Here is a 22,630-nt window from a genome sequence, read left to right on the forward strand (position 1 = left end):
AACATCAGCTACAAGATTACCTGTAACGACCCTCAGAGCTTTGAGAAATATTAACCACCACCAGGCTACAGACACACTGAACTGTACACAGATGGCTTATAATTTTAATCCCATAGAATTCTATGGGAATTTCTAGAGGGCTAAGTCTAGGGTGCCCAATGAATCTATTTCCATAGGATCCTGATATAAGGATCCTATTCCTAATAGGAGACATATTAAGTATATAATAATAAATACTACAGAGATCTAAGGATTAAATTATTTATGAAGTACTATAAAGAATTTGGAAAAACTTTAATCATATACAGGTTATAGGCACTGTGGAATATTCATATGATGAAATGAAATACAGTTATAATTCTAAACACATTTTAAAATAACTTAGTTGACATTTTTTACCCTAAAAAATTCAGGTCCTTCAGGTTAGAAATCAAACTGAACACTTGTATTTATTTCTGTTCTCTCTGAAACACAAGAAAAATGAAAGAAACAAAAGAAAAAAATGTCACAAGGACAAAGAATATAGAAGACAGATAAGAGATGTCAACACTTAGTTTTCCAGTAAGCAGCCTCAGGTGATCTCCAAAAATGGTGGGCTATTTACTCGACCCAGAAAACCCCACAAAATCATGCACATCAAGAGGTTCAAATCTTTGTGTTCACTTTAAGAACACTTGTGAAACTGCCCAGGCCATAAAGGGTATGCATATCAGAAAAGCCACCAAGTATCTGAAGGATGTCACTTTAAAGAAGCAATGTGTGCCATTCCTTCATTACAATGGTGGAGTTGGTAGGTGTGCATAGGCCAAACAGTGGGGCTGGACGCAGGATCAGTGGCCCAAAAAGAGTGCTGAATTTTTACTGCACATGCCCCAAAATGCAGAGAGTAATGCTGAACTTAAGGGGTTAGATGTAGATTCTCTGGTCATTGAGCACATCCAGGTGAACAAAGCCCCTAAGATGCAGCGCAGGACTTACAGAGCTCATAGTTGGATCAACCCACACATGAGCTCTCCCTGCCACACTGAGATGATCCTTACTGAAAAAGAATGGATTGTTCCTAAACCAGAAGACAAAGTTGCACAGAAGAAAAAGATATCCCAGAAGAAACCGAAGAAACACAAACTTATGGCCTGGGAATAAATGCCGCAAAAAATAAATGCAAATAAAAGTTAAAAAAAAAAAGAGAGAGATGTCAACAAAAGTTTGAAACCTAGAGAGCAGACAGATGACTGGTTTCTAACTTAGAGAAGGGTGAAGCTTAACTGAGCTTCATGTTGGGGAAACCATGGCAGAACACTTGAAAGCCTCAGGAATAGAGGCACTAGTTACTTCTGCAAGCAGAAGATTGGGGTGGGGCTGAAAAACAAGGAACTAAATATAAGGTGGGGTTGAAGCAATGTAGAGAAAATAAGCGAATTAAGTGAAAGCTGTCGGTATGAAAGATGAGGTACTTCCCTCAACTTTTTTCCTTTGTTTGCCTTCCAGCGTTCCAGCTTATACTCCTCAATCTGTCTAGGACTTCTTGCTGGGAAAATTGACTAGCTCAAAAGAAAATGCATATAGATCCTGACACTGGTCAACCTTCAACCTCCAACAAAACACCCTATTAGAAAGAAGAGAAAGAACAGTGGGTGGGAGTCAGGATGGGGAGAAGGTGATGAGGAAGGGGTTAGGCAGAAAACAGATAAATTCTCACCTCCACTGTCAAAAGTCAATAGGAAATATCTAAAACAGAAATCAAACATTAGCAGTATGAGGATGTTATTCAGGAAAGCAGAGCTGAATACCAGAATATCCAGAAAAAAAGTGTTCCAAGTAGTTGCTGATGGCTAATGGGAAGAGGGTATGGGAAGGAATGGAACAGGAAACTTTTGTTTATAGTTATATATTTAACAGCACTTAAAAAAATCAAAATGTATTTAAGAAAAATATAAAGTACATGAAAAATTTATTTAAAAAGCACTTGTCAAGTGAATAAAAACCATCGACAAAGGGACTTCCCTGGTGGTCAAGTGGCTAAGACTCCATGGTTCCAAAGCAGGGGGCCCAGGGTTAATCTGTGGTCAGAGAACTAGATCCCAAATGCCTCAACTAAGACCTGGTACAGCAAAATTATAAAACAAAACATGACAACAGTCAGTAACTTGTGTAATTTCTTGGTAGGAGTACTGAATTTCTCCTTTTACATCCTCTCTCCTAAATTCTGCTCATCTCTGAGCCACCTCACCTGTCCTTTCCATCATCCGAGTCAAACGCTTCATTGTCACACTGCTACTGTTGATCTCTGAAGGTTAAGAGGTACTTCAGTCCTTCCACAGTCCATACAGAGGGGTTAAGATAGGGTGCAGGTCTAGAAATTCCAGGGTCCACTGTATCTCAGGACTCCCCAGCTGGTGGGGAAGATCTCAGATCAGGAAGTCTCCTTCCATAACAGATACCTGCTCTTCATGCTTCTTTCTCCTTACATCACAGATCTGTCTTATCTTTGTGGAGCCAGGACCTGTGGGTTTATGATATAAATCCAATTTACCTGATGTCTTCTCACTGCATCCCTATCCCTATGGGAACTAGCCTTCAAGGTACCCCCAGGGATCACTATCTTCTGGTATTCATGTTTCTGATACACCCTCCCATACTGAATAGAGTTGACCTGTCTAACCAATAGGATATTGCAGAACGACAACGTGTGACTTCCAAGGTTAGGTCATAAAAGACACTTGTTTCTGTCTTGCACATTTTTGGATCATGTACTTTGGATGAAGCCAGCTACCATAACATGAAGATATTCAACCAGCCCTAGGGAGAGGCTTCTGTCAGCAACCAACACCAATTGGCTAGCCATCTTGGAAGCAAATCCTCCAGTCCCCACTAGCCTTCTGATGACTGCAGCTCTACCAACAACTGACTGCAACTTCATGAAATATCTGAGTCAGAATACCCTCCCCATTTCCCACAAAGTTGAGATAATGTGTTTATTGTTGTTTAAGCCACTAAATTTTGAGTTACCTTATTACACAGTAATAGATAATTAATATAGTCCCAAACAACTGACTTCCTTGCTTGTAATTCACAGTTCCTGGAGTCACTGACCAGAGATACTGAGATAGCAGGAGTTTGGAAGACAACTCAGACTCAGCAACTCAGGTTGAACCAATAGAAACACCAAGAGTCTAGAAACAAAGGGGATAAAAATAGTCAGGTTCACATAATATCTCCTCCTCAAATATCTTTTGTGAGCATAAAGGTATAGGCCTAATGCAGTGACAGATATAAAGATGAGTCAAAAAACATTCAGATTTTCAGCAACCCCAAACTTGGAGTGAAAGAGAGTTGCATTAAAAGTCCAGCTATTCCATTTCTTATCTATCTTGACAACTGAGGTAAATAAGAGTTGCAATTTAGGATTCCCATACTCATTTGAAATGAGAACTATACTCATGTCACAGTGACATTGTCACATGATATTAATTTATCATCTATGGTAAAAAAAAATCATACACAAGAGAGGAGACTAATCCTTGTTCTGTATGACAGAGAAGAAATAAAAACAGAAAACATTCAATTATAATAAATTTTGAGAAGCATTATGCCTGGGATATACTCCTAATATCCCTCACACCATTTCTATGTTTTTACAAAGTCCATTATCACTAACAAATTATGTAATTTATCATGCATGTTGTCTATCTCCTCATATAAAATACATGAAAACAGGGATTTATTTTTGTCTGTTTTGCCCCTGTTAGTAGGTGCTCAGAAAATATGCTGATAAACTGGTATAGCCACTAGGAAAAACAGTATGGCAGTCACAAAATTAAGAACAGAATTAATATACAATCCATAAATTCCACTTGTGGATATATATCCAAAAGAACTGAAAGCAGGCATTTGAACAGGTATTTGTACACTCATGTCCATAGCAGCATTATTTGCAATAGTCAAAAGATAGAAACAATCCAACTGTTCATTAACAGATGGATAAACAAAACATGGTATGTACAATCAATGAAATATTACTCAGCCTTAAAAAGGATGGAAATTCTGACACATGCTTTAACATGGATGAACCTTAAAGAGATGCTAAGTTAAAATAGTCACAAATGGACAAATACCATATAATCTGGTATACAGAGTACATAATGAGGTAACGTCAAATTCACAGAGACAGAAAGTAGAATCGTGGTTGCCTGGAACTGGAGGATTGTTAAGAATGGGGACTTATTATTTAATAGGTACAGAGTTTCTGTTTCACAAGATAAAAAAGTTCTATGGATGGACAGTGGTGATGGTGGCATAGCAATGTGGATATAATGCCACTGAACTTGAAAGTGGTTTCAAGAAGACTTGAAAATGGTTAAGACAGTAAATTTTTGCAGGGTTTTTTTTTTTTTCCTTTATTGAGGTATAACTGATTCACAAAAAACTGCACGTTTAATGTATATATCCTGATGAGTCTGGACATATGTATCTATGATACCAATACCATGACCAAGGTACTAAACATATCCATCATCTCCAAAAATTTCCTTGTGCTGTTTAGTTTTTTCAGTAAGAACACTGAATATGAGATCTATTCTCAACATATTTTAAAGTGCATAATACCATTTTTAAAATATAGGTACTCTGTCGTACAGGTCTCCAAAGTTTATTCATCTTACATAACCGAAGCTTTGCACTCACTGGAAAACAATTTCCCATTTCCCTCTCTCCCAGCCCCTGGCAATAACCATTCTACTCTCTGTTTCTTTGAATCTGATTATTTTTGATAGCTCATATAAAAGAACTGTGTAGTATTTGTCCTGAAACTGGCTTCTTTTATTTCATAACGTCCTAAAGGTTCATCCATGTTGTCACAAACGGCAGGATTTACTTTTTTCTTAAGGCTGAGTAATATTCCAATGTATGCATATGCCACATTTTCTTTATCCATTTATCTGTTAATGGAAAGATGTTTCCAAATCTTGGCTATTTCAATAATGCTTCAATGAACATGGGAGTAAAGATATCATGACAGCAAATTTTATGTCATTTTTTATGTTCTCTCTACTTTCCCATAATTTTAAATACACACACATACACACAGAGTGGGCCCTTGAACAACATGGGTTTGAACTGCATGAGTCCACTGATACACAGATTTGCTCTCAACCAATCATATTACAGTACTACTACACAATCTGAGGTTGGTTGAATCTGCAGTTGCAGAATCTAGGATACACAGAGCCAACTGTAAAGTTCTACTTGGATTTTTGACTGCAAAAGAAGGGGAGGGGATTCACATCCCCATACTGTTCAAAGGTCAACTGTATATCACAGGCAAATGAAATACTACTAATTTCAGGTAATTAAAATTAGAGGAAAGCAATGTATCAGATAAAAAAAAAAAAAACTGGGTGGATAGTTTGTAGTTCAAGTGTTCTAAAATCTTATTTAGTTTGGGTTTTGATAAACATGCATGTTAAAAACTCAAGGATAGGAAACCAAAGCAGTGGAGAGAGAAAAGGGGATAAGGTAAACCTGCTCAATTAAAAAGAAGGCATAATAGAAAATAAAGCAAATTTTTATCAGCAACCACAATAAATGTAAATGAATTAAACTCACCTATTAAAATAAGTCAAACAGGATAAAAGGGGGAAAAGCCCAGCAAAATGCTCTTTATAAGAAACAGACCTGAAGTATAAAGACATAAAGGGAAGGGGTTGTAAAATGAAATGCCTGGAAAATATAGTAACAAAACCTGAAAAACAATATTAACAGACAAAAGAGAACCGTGGACTAAAAGACATTTACCAGGATAAAGAGGCGTGTTTCCTAATGATGCAGATTGAAATCTTAGTCCCAATTCTTCACCCACCTCTAACAGGATTAGACATTCACACTTTTTGCCATCTAATTTTGCCTTGCCCTCTGACTGTGGGTGTAATTAATGTTAAGCTCAGGCATCTGTAACATTAGTATACTTGGGAGCAGAGGTTTTTATGATTATCTTGTACTCTGGTGATTCACCAAGAGAAGAACATGTCCTGGTAACCACTGTCCTTTTTTCCTGAGTTGCATAAAGAACACATGTGGAGCCGGTCTGAATGGATTCTGCAGCCCAGCCTCCCAGGCAAGCCCAGCCTACATAACCTGAACACAGAGATTCTGCAAACCTGTGAATAAGAGAATAAATGCTTACTGTTGCATGCCACTGAGTTTAAAAGTGGTTTGTTAGGCAGCATTACTATGATCACAATAACTAATACAAATAATAAAAGAAGCCATAGGAAGATGAAATAATACATCTGAAAAAGATCACCAAGGGAAACTGGAAAGTAACAGAACAGGGCTAAGTATGGCTGGGGGGGGGGGGCGGTGCAAAGAGCGCTGGGAAGCAGACTAAGAAAGAATGACCAACGGGGAGGAAAGACCACGTGAAACCAGATACAGAAATTTCTTTCAAGCGGTTGCCAATTATGCCAAAAGGCGACAACAGAAGTCAACTGAGTTAAGACAAGAACCACTACACATCACAATCACAAACATTTCATCACATTCACACACACTGTACATCTATCTGATAATCATACAGACAACACCGCACGTTATCATAAATCACAATCACAAACATCACATGACACAAACATCCCGTCACAAGCATTCCATCACACCCACATAACCACACCCCTCATCATCCTCACATCACAATCTCTCTCTCTCTCACACACACAGAGCATCGAAACGCCACAGACCATCATAATCACACACACACTCTAATTCTCCACCAGTTTCTTGTTCTGAGAACTCCAACCACTCTCCAGGGGCGCACTCCCACCCGCAGCAACTCCGCACTGCCACTATTCCACTCGGGGCCTCCTTAAAGGCTCCGCCCGCCAGCCTCGCGCGTTGCTTCAGCCAAGAATGTTTCACGGCCTCCTTAAAGTCCCGCTCCGAGGACGCGGTAGCGTCACCTGCCGGAAACACCCGAGTGCGCATCTAGCGCGCAGTGTCTGGGACGCCGGGTGCAGGCGACACTCGGGAAGGTCAGGTGCGGGTAACTCCGAACCATCCCTCCGCGCCCGCCTCCCAACGGACGTTCCACAACACAACACCTCCCAGAAGGTCCCGCGGCCGGAGTCAACTTCCGGCCAGAAAGGAGCAGGCGCTTCCTGTGTGAGGAGGGGGTGAGCCAGGTCCTATCGGGTAGCTGAGCCCCAGCGTGCTGAGATACCTCGAATTGCAACTCCGAGACCTGGCTAACCTCTGAATTGAAGGAGCAGTCGTTTCGGGTGGGTCCAGGCAGGGCGCTGAGAGGAATCAATTCGGCCGTGGGGACAACTCTGGACCACATTTCCCAGAGGGCCTGGCGGCCTGTCACTCTTCTCGCGGGAACTCGAAATTTTCATCACGCCTGGCGGGACCGTTAGATTCGTGAGGCCAGAGATCGTGGGCCCCTGGGGACCTGGTTCAGCTGTGCAGGTTCGGACCTCAGGGGACCCGAAAGGTCTAAATTGAAGAAACTGGAGACCTATACGGAGCTTCTGTGCTGGCGGAATGGAGTGAGAAGGGGGGAAGTTATGCGACTCGTATGCAGATATAGGATGCCTGTCATTGTGGAATTGTGACTATGTGTCCCTATGGTAGTACGTGCTCATAACACCAAGACAGTGGGGTGCCTGCAACTGTGCGAGTGTAATTATGCGTCCTGTGGTGAGTTAGCGATTGTGTCTGTGTTACCACGTTTGACTCTGTGTGTGAGGATGTGCAGTTTGTGTTCTCTTAAGTATGACTGTGCAGAATGTATGGGCTTCCCCGGTGGCGCTAGTGGTAAAGAACCTGCCTGCCAATGCAGGAGACTTAAGAGACGCGGGTTCGATCCCTTAAGACGCGGGTCAAGAAGATCGTAAGAGGGCATGGCAACCCACTCCAGTATTCTTGCCTGGAGAATGCCCTGGGCAGAGGAGCATGGCAGGTTACAAGCTATAGGATTGCACAGAGTTGGACACGATTGAAGCGTCTTAAGCATGCACGCACGTGCGGAATGTACGAGTCTGATCAGCTGTGCGGTTGTTACTCCAGAGTTCAGTTCTTAGGAAACCTCTGTGAAGTTTGGTTTGATTGGAGTCCTCAACAGCAGTAACCGCAGCTTTCTTCTGAGACACTGGGAATGGACGGGATACCCCATTTTCCTCTGATCTCCTTTACCTGTGTGTACTGAGGGGTGGGAATGAGGATGGGGCTGGGCTGGGGCTGACTTGTGACCTGACCAGTGTCTTACCCTTACTTTCTACTCTCCCAGTTCTACCCTTCTCCAGGTGAGGCTCAAAAGAGAAGGAAAGAATGCATGATGAACTTCTGCAAACAGTGTCCAAGGTATGTTGGGATTTCCTCATTGCTTTCTGTCTTCTGAAAGTTAATGCTTAATAAAGGTATATCATTTGATGATAAGTTCCTATGATTTTCCTACTGGAGAAAAGGATAGTTGAGCCTGCTACTGAAGCACAGTAACTCCCATATACCTAATGTTTACTTATTTGGAAAACGGCTCCACTTCTGTTTGTCAAATTTTTTTCTTTTTAAAGGCAATATTTATTATGACTTTAAAAGCATGACTATTTTAGAGAGTTTCAAAACAATTACCAAGAAAAAAGTAAAATAGGACTATTCAAAAACCAGTGTTAATATTTTTGTGTATTTTAGTTGTTTTTCCAAAATTAAATTACACTTCATTTACCATTTTGAGTGATAGTCACTCAGTCATGTGTGACTCTTTGCGACCCCAAGGCCTGTAGCCTGCCAGTCTCCTCTGTCTGTGGAATTCTCCAGGCCAAAAAAGTATTCTCCTCTGTCATCAAATGATCTTTGTAAATACAATTTTTCAAAGGTACATATTATTTTTTTCATGAATGAGTTATAGTTTATTCTTCAAATCAGTTGTATGAGACATGAAGTCTTTGCTTTATCTCAGGAAGGGGGTGGAGGGCTGGCAGGCAGCTAGAATTTTGGAGTCTCCTTCTAACTAGAAGAAACAAAAATATCTTTATTCACTTATGTTTCAACATGTCTCATCTTGGGGAACTCACCAATCACAAGGCTATCAATCACGTTATTTTTTTTTTATTTGAGTATTAGAGTGTACCCAGGTAGAAGAGTCAGAATAGGGATACTATCTTCACAAGGTATAAATTTGGAGCTGAAATTCAGTTCTCATGGAACTAAGTTTAGAACTCTCAATTTTAAGAATGTGTGTTTGGTACAGAGGCAAAGAAAATCAAGAAGAGAATCAGTCTTCTCAAATAAGCTTAAGGCCTTTCTATCTGAATTTCTTCAGAAAGAGTTGAGTCCTTGCAATCCATTCTCCTGTGCCAAAGCCCAAACAGAGCATCTGGTTCCCCTCTCCCATCAACCTCTAATTACACTCACCAGCTCTATATTGAAGATATTGCCCAATATTAATATTCTAGGAAGGTAGTATACTGCAGTGCGGAATACATTGAAATTTGTTTTCAGAAGCTAACCTAATGTTTGATCTGGAAATATCTGAAACATTCCCAGTAAAATCAGAGAAAGACAAGGGTACACACCATTACCAATGTTATTTAACATTGTTCTGTGGGCATTAACCAAAGCACTTAAACAAAAGGAAAAATTAGGTTAAAAATTAGAAAAGAGGGTGTAAGATTATTACTTTTTGCAGATGACATGACTGTGTACCTGAAAAACCAAATCAACTTATAACCAACACTCTGAAATAAGCAGGACTTCATAGGAAGCAAGGAAAAGAATATTTTTTTCCCAAAATTTCCACTCTCAACTCTATGGCTAATTTTTTTGTTGCCCTGGATAAAAGCTTGTGCAGTCTCTAAAATTTTTTTGATCACTCTTCAGTATTTTTTGGTTATTTTCAGTCACAAGATCAGACTTATTTTAGTAATTACACTCTCTGGTTGAGTGTAATAATGTGCAAATTTTATTTAAAGCCTGTTCTCTGATCTTAGGCTTACTTCAGGCTAGAAGCTTGCATTGTGAAAAGGAGGACATATAGTCCTAAGCTGCTTTGTTTCCTTAACCTGAACTCCTTTCTTTGCTCCGTAGTCCATTTCTTTCCCATAGTCCTTTATCCTCCTATTCCTAGGTATTAGTCTCTGGATCTGCTCCCAGATATTATCCTGGGCCTTGCCTTTTACAATTATACCGGACTTCATTCACCATTCTTATGTTAGTTTCCTAGCTTCTGAATATAATACCTTTCATTTGCTTATTCTCTAGTTTTGATGGCACACATAAGCCAGTACCTTCCCAAGAAAAGCTGGACAGGAGAAAATTTAACATTCATTCTCTATGAATCTAGAATTGTCTTGAGCTAATTTTCATACTAGCTTGGTATTTAATATTGTTTGGTATATAATCTTCATATTAACTTTGAGTATTGAATTCTCTGCCAAAATTTGTTGTCCTTTGTAATATTAAAGGAATTAGAGACTTCCCTAGTGTTCTAGTGGCTAAGACTCTGCACTCCCAAAACAGGGGGCCCGGGTTTGATCCCTGGTCAAGGAACTAGATCCCACATGCAGTTAATTAATTAATTAAAAAATAAAGGGATCATTTCATTTTCTTATTTTAAATAGTGCTGTTGAGTCATCCATTCCCATTCCAATTTCTGAAAATTTTTAATGTGATCCACACAAGGTTTTAAAAAGTTCTGTTTTTCCCTGATATTCTGAAATTTTACTCCAAAATATAACATAAAGTATTTTTTAAAGTCTATCACATTTCCCCCTCTTTTAGGGCTTAAAGGGAACATGGGAAGGGACTCTTATTTATGCAGATTTTACTGTGGCCAGGCACTGAGCTGCAGGCTTGCTATTTCATCTCATTGGAAAAGTCCACTCTATTTGCACACTCCTAGACAGATCCCTCTGTACATAGCAGATATGGCTTGGCTGATGTAATAGGATCCAGCTCCTTCAATTTGCTTAATAATCTGTCCTTTTCTGTAGAGCTCTCTATCATCTCATTTACTACCATCATTTTCTTCTCTCCTTCCATTGTGAAAGCATGTGTGTTATTTTCAGGGGTCAATGATGTTCAGGGACGTGTCTATAAACTTCTCTCAGGAGGAATGGGAATGCCTGGACTCTGGTCAGATGAATTTATACAAAGAAGTGATGTTGGAGAATTTCAGCAACCTGGTTTCAGTGGGTAAGGATGACTGTCCCCCCAGTTCAGAGTCTGCTCTTGGGAATGTCTCCTTTCTCCACTGTGAATTACTCATTCCAGGTAACCAGCTAAATTCCTGCTCTCTGTCCCCCAAGGAATGGTTGAGTTGGAATGGAATGGGAGAGCTGGAAATGGGCAGCTCTGTTGGGATATGGCTGAAGCTTCATCTTCATTTTTTCTCTCGTCCTTCCTGTAGTGGCATCTCTCTTGATCACCAAAGGACTGGATCTGATTTCTGGGACACCAACAGCATAACCATGTCCCGTGTCTTTTCTTGTGATCAGGACTTTCTAGTTCTAAACCGGCTGTGATCTCCCTTTTGGAACAAGGAAAAGAGCCCTGGATGATTGACAGAGAACTGACCAGAGGCCTTTGTTCAGGTAAGCAAGAGATGATAGTGCAGGAGTAGAGCCTGAGGAGATACTACCTGTAGGATGTTATCAGGAAACTCCCTACAAAAACCCAAGGCCTCTTCCATAAAAGATATATCTTGTTTTTTTTCCTCTTATACTTTTTTCTCTGTCCAATGTAGCAAGTATTAATGCCTTCCTTCTTCATTTCCAAGGCAGTTATTCTACCCACTTTTTAGATTTCATTCCTTCATTGGATATGCTGCATTTAGACTTATGTAAGAGTAGATATTCCCACCCTAAGAAGTGTGTGTGTGTGTGTGTGTGTGTGTATTTGTGTTTTCTTTTCCAATTTATCATTTTATCTACTGGTTTTCATTTTATCTACTTTCCAGAAAATTACTAGCTGTAATTTTCAGAACCCTTTCCCAATCACTCCCCTCTTTGTCCTCCCGAAAAATACACACTATCTTGACTTCTAACTCTATGAAGTAATTTTTGCCTGTTTCTGAGTTGCATGTAAGTGGAATCATACAGTACTTATGCTTTTTTCTTTCTCAACTTCATGGGATACATCATCCATGTTATTGCATATCAGTTCAGTTCAGTTGCTCAGTTGTGTCCGACTCTTTGCAATCCCATGGATTGTAGCACACCAGGCTTCTCTGTCCATCACCAACTCCCGGAGCTTGCTTATGCCTGTCCATTAAGTCAGTGATGCCATCCAACCATCTCATCCTCTGTTGTCCCCTTCTCTTGCCTTCAATCTTTCCCAGCATTAGGGTCTTTTCAGATGAGTCAGTTCTTCGCATCACGTGGCCAAAGTATTGGAGTTTCAGCTTCAGCATCAGTCCTTCCAATGAATACTCAGGACTGATTTCCTTAGAATGGACTGGTTGGCTCTCCTTGCAGTCCAAGAGACTCTGAAGAGTCTTCTCCAACACCATAGTTCAAAAGCATCAATTCTTTGGCGCTCAGCTTTCTTTATAGCCCAACTCTCACATCCATACATGACTACTGGAAAAACCATAGCTTTGACTAGACGGACCTTTGTTGGCAAAGTAATGTCTCTGCTTTTTAATATGCTGTCTAAGTTGGTCATAACTTTTCTTCCAAGGTGCAAGCATCTTTTAATTTCATGGCTAGAGTCACCATCTGCAGTGATTTTGGAGCCCAAAAAAATAAAGTCTGTCACTGTTTCCATTGTTTCCCCATCTATTTGCCATGAAGTGATGGGACCAGATGCCATGATCTTAGTTTTCTGAATGTTGAGTTTTAAGTTGACTTTTTCACTCTCTTTTCTTTCACTTTCATCAAGAGGCTCTTTAGTTCTTCACTTTCTGCTATAAGGGTGGTGTCATTTATGTATCTGAGGTTATTGATATTTCTCCCAGAAATCTTGATTCCAGCTTGTGTTTCATCCAGCCCAGAATTTCTCATGATGTACTCTGCATATAAGTTAAATAAGCAGGGTGATAATATACATGCATTTATTGCATATAGCTAATGTTGGTTCATTCTCAGTGCAATGTGGTATTCCATTCTATGGATGTATTTTACATTATTTATTCTGTATTGCTAATTATTATAAATTAAGTGTCCTTTCTACTACTGACTATTGGGTTGTTTTCCAGTTTTTAGCTGTTTTACATAATGCTGCTGTGAACATCTGTGTACATATATTTTGGTGCATATATATACACATTTCTTTTTGGTGTATACACAGGAATGGAGTTACTAGGTAACAGGATATGTGTTGGTTCAGTTTTAATAATGCCAGTTTTCCAAAGTGGTTATGCCAATTTATATTTCCAATAGCAATATGAATGTTGCTATTGCTCTGCATTCTTGCCAGTTCTTGATATTGCCAGACCTTTTAATGTTAGCCATCCTGTGGTATGTTTATGTGCATGTGTGTGTGTTCTGTGACTTGCCCACTTAAGTTTCTTGGTTCTGTTCTTTGGGTTGTCTTTCTTTCTCTTAGTGATTTGAAGGAGCTCTTTGTATAGTCTGAATATGAGCCTTTGTAAATATCTACCTCTATCACTTCCTTTTTTATTCTCTTAGTGTTGTCTTTTATTTTTTTATTTTATTTTATTTTTAAACTTTACATAATTGTATTAGTTTTGCCAAATATCAAAATGAATCCACCACAGGTATAGTGTTGTCTTTTGATGTTATTAATTTTAAGAAGACAAGCTTACCTATCTTTTCCTTTGTAATTGTTGCTTTTTGTGTTTTGTGTAGGATTCATTGCCTACTCCAAAATCATGAAAATACTTCCAGTTTTATATTCTAGTAGCTTTGTTGCTTCACCTCTTACATTTAGATCTCCAGCTCCTTGGAGCTGATATTTGATGCAGTATGAGGTAGGAGTCAAATTTCATTTTCTCCCCCATGTGAATATGCAGTTGACCCAGCAAGGTCTACTGGAAAGACTTTCTCTCTCTATAAGACTACTTTGCCATAAATCATGTGTTGCCATATCTATAAGTCTGTCTCTGGACTTTATTATGTTCCATTTGCTTGTCTACCTGTGTCTGAATACCATACTAGAATGGTACTATAGCATTTTAAAAAACCTGCTCACTGCTCTGTGTTGACATTGTTTCCTTTATTCTTTTCCATGAGCACCTGTATTTTTCAAAATTTCTTTTATAACTATAGTCCACATATCCTAGTGACATTGCCCTTCGGTAAAATTGCCTCCTTTACAGTACTTTTAATGTATATTAGAAAGAAAGTGTTTATTAGACATACTTAATAGGGCATGACACTCACTCCAGTGTTCTTGCCTGGAGAATCCCAGGGACAGGGGAGCCTGGTGGGCTGCCATCTATAGGGTCGCACAGAGTTGGACACGAGTGAAGCAACTTAGCAGCAGCAGTAGCAACAGGGCATTACACTCTAGTTTTGAAACTTTTGTTTTCCCCTTTTTCCTTTAAATGCTATTTAAGTCAGTAAATAAATAAAACTCCAAAAGTACAAACCATAAAGCAAAATCATGAACTGAAAATACATCAAAATTAAGAATTTCTGTTAAATGAAGGACACAATAGATAAATTTAATGCAGAGTAGATCGGAAGATAGTTGCTAATTAATAGGAAGAAGTTAGTGACCCAATAAAAATACTGATAAAGGTTAATGAGGTTAAAATGCTAATTAATAAGCCTTTCAGATGTTGACACTTAATAATTACAAATGCAAATAATGACAGTAATGAAATATCACTTTTCACTTACTATCATGGAAAAGTAGGAAGCTGGATAACGACAGCTGTGAGTGGGGACTTAGAAATTCTTATGCATTCTTGGTGAAAGTATAAAATGGTATTGCCTTTCTCATCTGTTACTACTTAAACTGGTATACATATGCCCCATTTTTGAGTATATATCTACAATTGAAAATCATACAAAAGGGTAAATACTTAATGTCTTTCCAGTGCCATACCAGTGTATTTTTCTTGTTCACTTGAGGATTATTTAATTATCTGGGGAAATGTATCTTTGTTTCACTTATTATTTGCTGTTCATTAGGGACCAAGTTCTCTTAAAATTAGATATTAAGTTTAAAAAGATTGGTAAATTGCAAATGATTTGTCTAGTGGAAAAGGTAGTCTGGAAGGAATAGGATAATATCTTATTATCTTATTCTTATCTAATAGGATTATCCTATTATCTTAAAAATTTTTATCCTTTTTTTCTGTTAATGTGGCTGGTATCACCATCTGCTTTTTTATTTATTTATTTATTTATTTATTTTTTCACCATCTGCTTTTATGCTTGCTTCTGGACATCCTGGGCTTGAAATAAAGATATTGTAGTACTGCACTCTATAGTACTATACAGTAAAATATACAAAAGCACAACCACTTGTAGAGGATGCACACACGTGACAGTGTACACCAGACACGTGAGTTATGTGATCAGACATGTGAAAGATGTACCTTTGCATTTTTTAAAGTTTGCAACTTGAAGGTTTGTCTGTAGGGGGCTTATGGTATTGTTTTCTCCATTCAGCCATTCTCTTTTTATTTGAGAGTTTAATCCATTTACATTTACAGTTATTGTTAATAAGTAACAACTTACTATTGCTATTTTATTATTTTCTGTCCTTGTAGTTCTTTTGTCCCTCTTTCCCTCCCTTGCTGCCTTCATTTTCTTTCTTTATTTGTATTGATATGCTTTGACTCCTTTCTTTTTCTTTTGTTTATCTTCTATAAGGTGTCTTCTTTGTAGTTATCATGGGGCTTTCAGAAATATAACAGTATGTTTTATGCTGGTAACAGTCACATACAAAAATAATTTTACTTCTCCTTATCCACTCTTTGTGCTGTTGACCTTGTACCCATCTGGTACATAGATTAGTTCACCAACCAGGAAGCTTCCTCCAATCCTTCCAAGTATTTTACTGGAGTGTCATTATTTAGGCAAGTGTGACCAGCCCCATCCCTTGAAACAAAGGATCCACTGTGAATCACCTCTTTATCATAAAGTCAGATATGATCAAAAGACCCTTGTTGTGAATAATGAAAGATAGTCCAGTGGTTTTTGAAGCTGGGAACAAAGACCAAATACATTTTTTTGAAGCTGGGAACAAAGACCAAATACATTTTTTTTTAATATCACAAGTATGTATATTTTCTGTTAATTCTTTATTCCCAGTTCAGTACCAATGTCCCTGCCTATGCTGGATGTTCCTGACTCCAGATTTTCTCTGGTTCCATTTTTCTAGATTTCTAGTTTTCTTTGAGAATGGAAAACTATAATCATCCTTTCCTGTGGGATAGGGAGGAGATACACTCTTTGAATTCATCCTTCAGCTTTTACTCTGCTTTGCACTCTGCTATTAGAAGTGCCTGATGCCTCCAGTTCTTATGTATTTGAAGGGATTTGCACCATGAATCAATACTGTGGAATTCACCCACTGGAGCTTGTTTAGTATTCTGTGGTCTGCAGTCACTTATCACTCATCCATTGACTTTCCAGTTTCCAAGTTCTGTTTCTTCTCCAGTATCTTTTATCCTCATGGGGTTTTCCTTTCCCTTTGTTAAGCTTTTAGTGTAATTTTCTTATGGATTCATGAAAAGCATTGGTAAACTTATACCTACAGTCTGCCATTTTTAACAGAAATTATGCCCCCTTTAAAAAAAAATATAGTTGTCCCTCATTAAGTCACAAATTCTATATTTATGAATTCATTTACTCACTGAAATTTATTTGTAAATCCCAAATCAGTACTTAGTGTTTTCATGGTCATTAACAGATATAATGCAGAGTGGTGGAAAATCCTCGTTTCTCACAGAGACTGTTTCATTCTTATTCTCTTCTTTCTCACGCTCAAGCTACCTCCCTTCTTAGTGACTGCCATGGCATGAAGATTCCATTTCTCTGTCCTGGCATCAGCATCACAGAATTCGAAAGCAAACTATTTTCACTGCATCCCCAACATGTACCAGGCTCTATTCACAGACGTGATTTACCTGTCTACCATTCTCACCAATTTCATTCAGCACCCTAGACTTGCTGTGGGCTGTCCCCCAATGTGAATTTGCCAACAATATACCCTTTGCTTAAAGTCACTAACCCTCCACTATCCCCATTTATACATTTCAACACATTTATTCCTCAGTAGTCCTGAAAGCATGACAGTTATCCACAAATTACAAGACATAGTATGGTGCTCTGTGAGTATGTACTTATATAAATGTATATATGCTTAGAATCACTATATAATGTGGAGGATAGCCCTGAATAATGTGGACTCGCTGAAGTTGCAGGTGATTCTGATCCCCACCAGGTTCTCTTCAGCTTCCTCTATTGCCTCTCCTTAATGTCTGTGCTTTCCTTAACAATTTTACAAATTGCTTAGCCATGTTTGAGAACTATCTAACTGTTTACTTTCCCAAATATTATTTTCAGTTTAATCTTTGCATTTTTCAGAAGTTTAACCTTTCCCAGAATAAGAAAAATAAGCATATGCCTTTTTGTTTTCTTTCAGATCTGGAATCCATGTGTGAGACCAAGTTATTATCTCTAAAGAAGAGACATTTTAGTCAAGTAATATTTACCCATGAAGACCTACCCACTTTTTATCAGCCGACATTTCTCATTCCACATCAAAAAACTATTAATGAAGAGAAATCCTGTGAATATAAAATATGTGGAAAGGCCTTTAATCAAAACTCACAGTTTATTCAACATCAAAGAATTCATTCTGCTGAAAAAAACTATGAATGTAAGGAGTGTGGGAAATCCTTTAGTCGTGGCTCACTTGTTACTCGACATCAGAGGATTCACACTGGTAAAAAACCCTATGAATGTAAAGAATGTGGCAAGGCTTTTAGTTGTAGTTCGTATTTTTCTCAACATCAGAGGATTCACACTGGTGAGAAACCCTATGAATGTAAGGAATGTGGAAAGGCCTTTAATTATTGCTCAAACCTTAATGATCATCAGAGAATTCACACTGGTGAAAAACCCTATGAATGTAAAGTATGTGGAAAAGCCTTTACTAAGAGTTCACAACTTTTTCCACACCTGAGAATTCATACCGGTGAGAAACCTTATGAATGTAAGGAATGTGGGAAAGCCTTTACTCAACATTCAAGGCTTATTCAGCACCACAGAATGCACACTGGTGAGAAACCTTATGAGTGTAAGGAATGTGGGAAGGCCTTTAGTAGTGCCTCAACACTTACTAACCATCACAGAATTCACACTGGCAAGAAACTCTATGAATGTAAAGAATGTGGAAAGGCCTTTATTCAGAGCTCAGAACTTATTCAACATCAGAGAATCCATACAGGTGAAAAACCATATGAATGTAATGAGTGTGGAAAGGCTTTTAATAAAGGCTCAAACCTTACTCGTCATCAAAGAATTCACACTGGTGAGAAACCTTATGACTGTAAAGAATGTGGGAAGTCCTTTGGTAGTCGCTCTGACCTCATCCGCCATGAAGGAACTCATAATGGATAAGTGATAGTTCCTTTTGATAAACTTGATAGTAATATTTTTAAAACAAGTGATGCAAAAAAAAGCAAGGGGAAAAAACTGAAGGTTCTTCTGTGTAATAGTCTCCTAGGGTTGCTGTAATGAAGTACCAAGTACCACAAAACAAGGTGGCTTAAAACAACAGAACTTATTCTCTCATAGTTTTTGAGACTTGAAACCCAAAATCAAAGTTGTTGGCAAGTTTGATTCCTTCTAGGGACTCAGGAAGAATCTGTTGCACACCCTTCTAGCTTCTTATAGCAGCAGTTTTTGACATGCCTCGGCTTATAGAAGCATTGCTGCTGTCTCTGCCTCCATCTTCATACTACGTTCTCTGTGTGTCTCTGCATCTGTTCTGTTATACAGACACAGGTCATATTGGATTAGGGCTCACCATAAGGACCTCATCTTAACTTGATTTTATCTACAGAGACCTTATTTCCAGGTACTATCACATTAACATACCAGGGGTTGGACTTCCAATATAGTTCAACCCATTACACTATTAACACTATTTTTTCTAATGTGTTTGTAATTTTATGTATAACATTAATCAAATGTATTTAATAATGTGAATTCAAGGTCTAAATTAAACCCCCTTTTCCCTCAAAAAATTCTGTCCCCAAAATTCTATGTTTTAGGACCATCTTTTCTATTTCTGTGGCCTACATCATCCTACACTGTAAATTGTGTTGCATAGGCTATCTTTGAATTCATGGTGGAATTATAAATTTGTATTTGAAGATAGCTTGTTAGTATTTTCTTGTTAAAAAAAAAAACAGAGGGCACAAAGAAAGATTTATAAGCCTGTGAAACAGAAATGACTGCTTTCAAATTATCATAGTATATCCTTGCAGGCTTTATTTCATGTAATCATGATATACATGTTGTACATATGGTACATGTTGTACCATAACCTGCTTTTATCACGCTACTATTTAAGTACAGATGTTTATGTATTATTATTTTTAATGGTGTCATAATCTTTTCTGTGGTTGACTCTCATTTTGCTAAATAACTACTGATAAATATTTTGGTGCCTGTTTAAACTTTTGTAGTTACAGAAGTTGCCTTCTAAATGCAACTTTAGTACTTTTTTTGTTTGAAATTTCAAAACATTTAATTTCAATGTTGAAATAACTAATGAATATTTTCTCTCTGTAAAAAATTGCCAATAATCCCCAATTCCCTCATAATCACTATTATGAATTTATTTTTATCCATTGAAACCTTTTTTTTTTAAGTTTTTTACATGCATGTGCACATACAACCAAATATGTAAACAGTTTAGAAAAAGTGTTGCTTTATACTTTTTTTTGTATAATTACTAATGATGGTTATGTTGGATTGTTGCAAGGATTTAACTCATTTGAGTTAAGTGAAAAATGGGAGTCTTACTAACATATAGTAAGAATGTAGCCGGTAGTTATCCAAAATTAACATTAATATTTTCAACATTATTATTTATGGAAAGGACTTTTACCATGTTTCATCATAATTTATATCAAAGAATTTATAATGAAAAAAGGACCTATGGCTGTAATGTTTGCAAAAAAGCATCTTAGCAACACTTATTCCTTATTCAACATGAAGTATAAAAAAAAAACACTAAGAAAACTCAGAGACAAAGAATGGGTGAATAAGCCTACATTAACACCTTGTACTTCATGCTGCACAATTATCTCATACCCAGCAAAAAACCTATTTGTCAAGAATAGTTGAAAACCCAATTGTCAAAAAAGAGAAAGACATGAAATATTGTTAATAATCACTTCCTTCTCAGAAAATCTGTACATCATATTCTTTTCCAGAATGGGAAAAAATTAAAATATGATAATAAATATTGACAATGCTCCTCCAAATGTTGGGGCTTCCCTGGTGGCTCAGTGGTAAAGAATCCACCTGCCAAGCAGGAGACGTGGATTTAATCCCTGGGTTGGGAAGATGCCCTAGAGAAGGAAATGGCAACCCACTCCAGTATTCTTGCCTGGGAAATCCCATGGGCACAAGAGCCTGGCTGGCTACAGTCCGTGAGGTAGCAAAGATCAGACACAACTAAGCAACTAAGCAACTAAGCACACACACAGAAGCATACAAGCACATTATGTAGAAAAACTTTTGAGGGTTGGCAGGCAACTAGATCTGTATTTAGATTAAACTGTATAGACTGGGACTTCCCTGGTGGTCCAGTGGTTGAGAGTCCACTTGCCAGTGCAGGGGAAAGGGTTTTATCTTTGGCCCAGAGTCGGACATGACTGAAGCGACTCAGCAGCAGCAGCAGCAGCTCTGTTGTGAGCTGTACATTGGAGAGACCCATGTGGCAAGAAATAGTGGGTAGACTTTGGCCCACAACCAGCACAAAATGGAGGTCCTCAGTCCAGCAGTTCACATGGAATTGAATTCTGCCAACAACTATGTGATCCTGGAAGCAACTTCTTCCCTAGTTGAGGATTGTTGTGGTCAACACCTTGACTGCAGCCTTGTGAGATCTGAACTCGAGGACCCAGCTGAGTCGTGTATGTATTACAGGAAGGGGGACCCTTTCTAGGGCCCAAAACTGGGCTCTTATCTAACACTCGGAAATGAATTGTCTGAGGAGACACATGGGTTGGCAAACCAAGAGATTTTATTGGGAATGGGCACCTGGGCAGAGAGCAGTAGGGTAAGGGAACCCAGAACTGCTCTGCCACGTGGCCCACAGTCTCGGGTTTTATGGTGATGGGATAGTTCCCGGGTTGTTTTTAGCCAATCATGCTGACTCAGAGTCCTTCCTGGTGGTGCACGTCTTGTTCAGCCAAGATGGATATCAGTGAGAAGGATTCTGGGAGGTGGTTGGACATGTGGTGTCTCTTTTTGACCTTTCCCGAATTCTTCCGGTTGGTGGTGGCTTATTAGTTCCACGTTCCTTACCAGGATCTCCTGTCGTGAAACAACTCAAGCAAATGGCTACTATGGTGCCTGGCCAGGGTAGGCAGTTTCAGTCAGTGTGTGCTTCCCCTAACATATGGACTCACAGAAACACTTCCCCTAATATATGGACTCACAGAAACACTTAGTTAGGTCTGTTAGTTGTCTAGAAACCAGGGTTAACAAATGTCATAATTGTTTCTCATTATTATCTGTACTATGAAGAAGGTGCTTTGTATCAGAGCTAATGATTAGGAGTGTGATCCATATCAGAGGTCAACCCTTGTCTGACCATCAGAATTACTGAAGATGCTCAAAGCCTCTGTCAGAGCTAATCAAACATAATCTCTGGGGCTAATGTGTGCACACGTGCCGAGTTACTTCAGTTGTGTCCAACTCCAGCCGTGTGCGACCCTATATGGACTGTAGCCTGCCAGGCTCCTCTGTCCATGGGATTCTCTAGGCAAGAATACTGGAGTGGGTTGCCATGCCCTCCTCAGGGCTAATGTGTAATTTTTTTTTTTTTAATTATCGAGCTTCTCTGGTGGTCGAGTGGTTAAGAATCTGCCTGCCAATGGAGGGGACATGGGTTCTATCTTTGGTCCAGGAGGATCCCACATGGCTCAGAGCAACTGAGACCGTGCGCCACAATTACTGGGTCTGTGCTCTAGACCCTGTGCTCCGCAACAAGAGAAGCCACTGCAATGAGAAGCTCTTACACCACAGCTAGAAGGTAGTCCCCACTCGTTGCAACTAGAGAAAGCCCATGCACAGCAGTGAAGACCCAGCATAGCTGAAAATAAATAAAATAAAAAAACAATAAAACAGATTATCTGCAAAGTATCTTGCCCTAGATATTAACTACAAAGGCAGAACTAGTAGCTTTAGAGTAGGGAAATCTGACAGTGAGCACCCTGACCAAGGTTAACATCACCAGTAAGATTTATCACCATCATGTGCCCGCTAATATGATGAACTGAAGATGCATCTCTTCTGTAATATTAATGCATAACCCACTGAATCAAACCCAAATAGAGGGGTAGTCTACAAGATAACTGGCCAGTATTGTTCAAAAGTGTCTAAGTCATGAAAAACAAAAGACTGAGGAACTATCATAGACTGAAGGAAACTGAAGAGAAATAACAGTGTGGGATCTGGACTGGATCTTGGACTAG

The 22,630-nt window shown here is 38.8% G+C and overlaps 3 protein-coding genes across 19 annotated transcripts in view; 1 reads left to right on the forward strand and 2 right to left on the reverse strand.

Moving 5' to 3' along the window:
- ZNF568 (zinc finger protein 568) overlaps window positions 1-7,319 on the reverse strand; it is a 28,079-nt gene extending 20,760 nt beyond the window's left edge. Inside the window, exons 1-4 of one of the 9 annotated variants that reach the window (XM_070772034.1) lie at window positions 7,214-7,319; window positions 5,605-5,673; window positions 3,010-3,173; window positions 2,231-2,503 (exon numbers count right to left, since the gene is read on the reverse strand). In XM_070772034.1, the coding sequence (XP_070628135.1) occupies window positions 2,231-2,264 (34 nt within the window). In that variant the 5' untranslated portion in view covers window positions 2,265-2,503; window positions 3,010-3,173; window positions 5,605-5,673; window positions 7,214-7,319. Of the gene's footprint in view, window positions 1-2,230; window positions 2,504-3,009; window positions 3,174-5,604; window positions 6,511-6,752; window positions 7,083-7,213 lie in introns of those variants that run through there. The other 8 variants (XM_070772033.1, XM_019979056.2, XM_070772031.1 and 5 more) reach the window with 8 other exon arrangements.
- ZNF829 (zinc finger protein 829) lies at window positions 7,136-20,165 on the forward strand. 9 transcript variants are annotated; one of them, XM_019979124.2, is made up of 5 exons: window positions 7,136-7,271; window positions 8,282-8,355; window positions 11,058-11,184; window positions 11,487-11,582; window positions 17,554-20,165. In XM_019979124.2, the coding sequence occupies exons 2-5, from the start codon at window positions 8,323-8,325 to the stop codon at window positions 18,531-18,533; spliced, it is 1,236 nt and encodes a 411-aa protein (XP_019834683.2). In that variant the 5' UTR covers window positions 7,136-7,271; window positions 8,282-8,322; the 3' UTR covers window positions 18,534-20,165. The 9 variants fall into 9 exon arrangements, with proteins under 9 accessions (XP_019834683.2, XP_019834682.2, XP_070628205.1 ...); XM_019979123.2 differs by lacking the exon at window positions 7,136-7,271 and adding an exon at window positions 7,327-7,461; XM_019979121.2 differs by lacking the exon at window positions 7,136-7,271 and adding an exon at window positions 7,404-7,541.
- Window positions 20,166-21,156: 991 nt separating this feature from the next.
- Window positions 21,157-22,630, reverse strand: part of ZNF585A (zinc finger protein 585A) — a 59,936-nt gene continuing 58,462 nt past the window's right edge. The window contains exon 10 of the transcript XR_011561759.1: window positions 21,157-22,248. The gene's annotated coding sequence lies outside the window, so the exon portion shown is untranslated. The remainder of the gene's footprint in view (window positions 22,249-22,630) is intronic.

This window comes from Bos indicus, chromosome 18, assembly GCF_029378745.1.
Source record: "Bos indicus isolate NIAB-ARS_2022 breed Sahiwal x Tharparkar chromosome 18, NIAB-ARS_B.indTharparkar_mat_pri_1.0, whole genome shotgun sequence".
NCBI lineage: Eukaryota > Metazoa > Chordata > Mammalia > Artiodactyla > Bovidae > Bos > Bos indicus.

Bases quoted from the DNA above. Each gene is read 5' to 3' on its own strand.
- ZNF829 (XM_019979124.2), top strand. From the start codon at position 8,323: ATGCATGATGAACTTCTGCAAACAGTGTCCAAG. The intron at 11,185-11,486 runs GTAAGGATGACT...TCTTGTGATCAG, and splicing joins CAGCAACCTGGTTTCAGTGG to GACTTTCTAGTTCTAAACCG. The intron at 11,583-17,553 runs GTAAGCAAGAGA...GTTTTCTTTCAG, and splicing joins GACCAGAGGCCTTTGTTCAG to ATCTGGAATCCATGTGTGAG.